General features: G+C 40.4%; 1 protein-coding gene across 2 annotated transcripts in view; it reads right to left on the reverse strand.

The window, feature by feature from the left end:
* LOC21385579 (translation factor GUF1 homolog, mitochondrial) overlaps positions 1-1,532 on the reverse strand; it is a 4,091-nt gene that overhangs the window by 1,505 nt on the left and 1,054 nt on the right. For both annotated transcript variants that reach the window (XM_024169781.1, XM_024169782.1), the window contains exons 3-8: positions 1,236-1,532; positions 992-1,148; positions 809-863; positions 418-485; positions 215-319; positions 50-121 (exon numbers count right to left, since the gene is read on the reverse strand). In XM_024169781.1, the coding sequence (XP_024025549.1) occupies positions 50-121; positions 215-319; positions 418-485; positions 809-863; positions 992-1,148; positions 1,236-1,532 (754 nt within the window). The remainder of the gene's footprint in view (positions 1-49; positions 122-214; positions 320-417; positions 486-808; positions 864-991; positions 1,149-1,235) is intronic.

The following is a 1,532-nucleotide window of genomic DNA, read 5'->3' on the forward strand; positions in this document are numbered from 1 at the left end:
CAAAAAAGAGAGATAACAGAGAGAGAGAACAAAGAAAAAACGGAGTTACCTGTCAATAAATGTATATTCCAACTGCTGGCCTCTCCGCTCAGAGCAGAGGGTGATAATAGGCCCCACATACCTTCAAGTTGACGACATACCGCAACGAAGTCAGCGCAAGCAAATACCTTAGATGGCGAACAGAAACTAATGGCAAGGGGGTATGAGAGCTTACTCACTAGGAATAATGATTGTAGCTATTACTGTAGGTTCCCAAGAAGCTACCACTCGTTGCTTAGGATTTGAGGGCAACGCGGCTGGATTTTGAACTTGCATTTTGCTGCAACAAGCAAAAATTAAATTAAAAAAAAAAAAATTGGTTACCTAAGCCATATGGCGAGGAAGACAAACCTTCCAGAAAAAATATTAAACATATACCTCCCATCAGCATACTCAAAAATGTAAGGAACGGTTGGAACAGTAGAAATAATGTGAGCTCCATATTCCTATCATTCAAATGGAAGATATAAATTCAGAAAGTGAAACTGAATAACAAACGGTGTGAGAAACTATCACCAAAAAGACCATATTTCATAAAGGCATGAAGCATGAATAGAGGACGTAGATTCAACCATTATCACCAATGTCTCAGGGAAATGGATCGTGGAATTCTATAGAGAACATAAGAGAACTGTTCACATATTTCCACTCTAATATTCTTGTCCTTAGCAAAGTATGTCACTTTTCTTATATTATGTTCTGAATGCATGATCACCTTCACCGATAACAATTATTTTTCTTTTATGCCCAAAAAATACTTCTAGCGCACCTGTTCAAGTCGCTGATGGAAAACATCCATGTGAAGCAAGCCTAAGAAACCACACCTGTAGAGAGACACAATAAACATAACATAGATATGCCATATTAAGCAAATGAAATGACCATGCTGCTCAAGTCAATGCCTTTTACCTAAATAGAAGAACAACCGAGAAGAGGATAATTGGAATCAAACCTGAAACCCAGACCTAGTGCCGTGCTACTTTCTTTAGCAATGGAGACACTGGCATCGTTACATGTCAGTCTCTCTATTGCACTGTTAAGTGCCTCAAAATCCGATCCATCAGCAGGGTAAAGACCAGAGAACACCATATGTTTTACAGGCTTGAATCCTACAGTTTGAACACCCACCATTTCAGTGTTAATATCATATTCACAATCAAAAAACACATAAAGGAAAGGAAAAATCACAGATATACCAGGAAGACGCTCGACGACACTACGAGTATGAAAAAGGGTGTCTCCAACTCGCGCCTCTTTGGTCGAACGCATACCACTGACAACATACCCCACTTGTCCTGTTAGAAGGACTCCTGTAGGAGTGAGTTCCGGATGCATGATCCCAACATCCAAAACATCATAAGATTGGTTGGTAGCGGCAGATGAAATCTTGTCCCCCTTACGCAGCACGCCGTCAACAACCGCAACATGGCATATCACTCCTTTGTATTCATCATAGTAGGAATCCAACAAAAGCATTCGCAAAGGCGAACCGC

The sequence above is a fragment of the Morus notabilis genome, unplaced genomic scaffold (genome assembly GCF_000414095.1).
Source record: "Morus notabilis unplaced genomic scaffold, ASM41409v2 Scaffold1997, whole genome shotgun sequence".
In the NCBI taxonomy this organism is placed as follows: domain Eukaryota; kingdom Viridiplantae; phylum Streptophyta; class Magnoliopsida; order Rosales; family Moraceae; genus Morus; species Morus notabilis.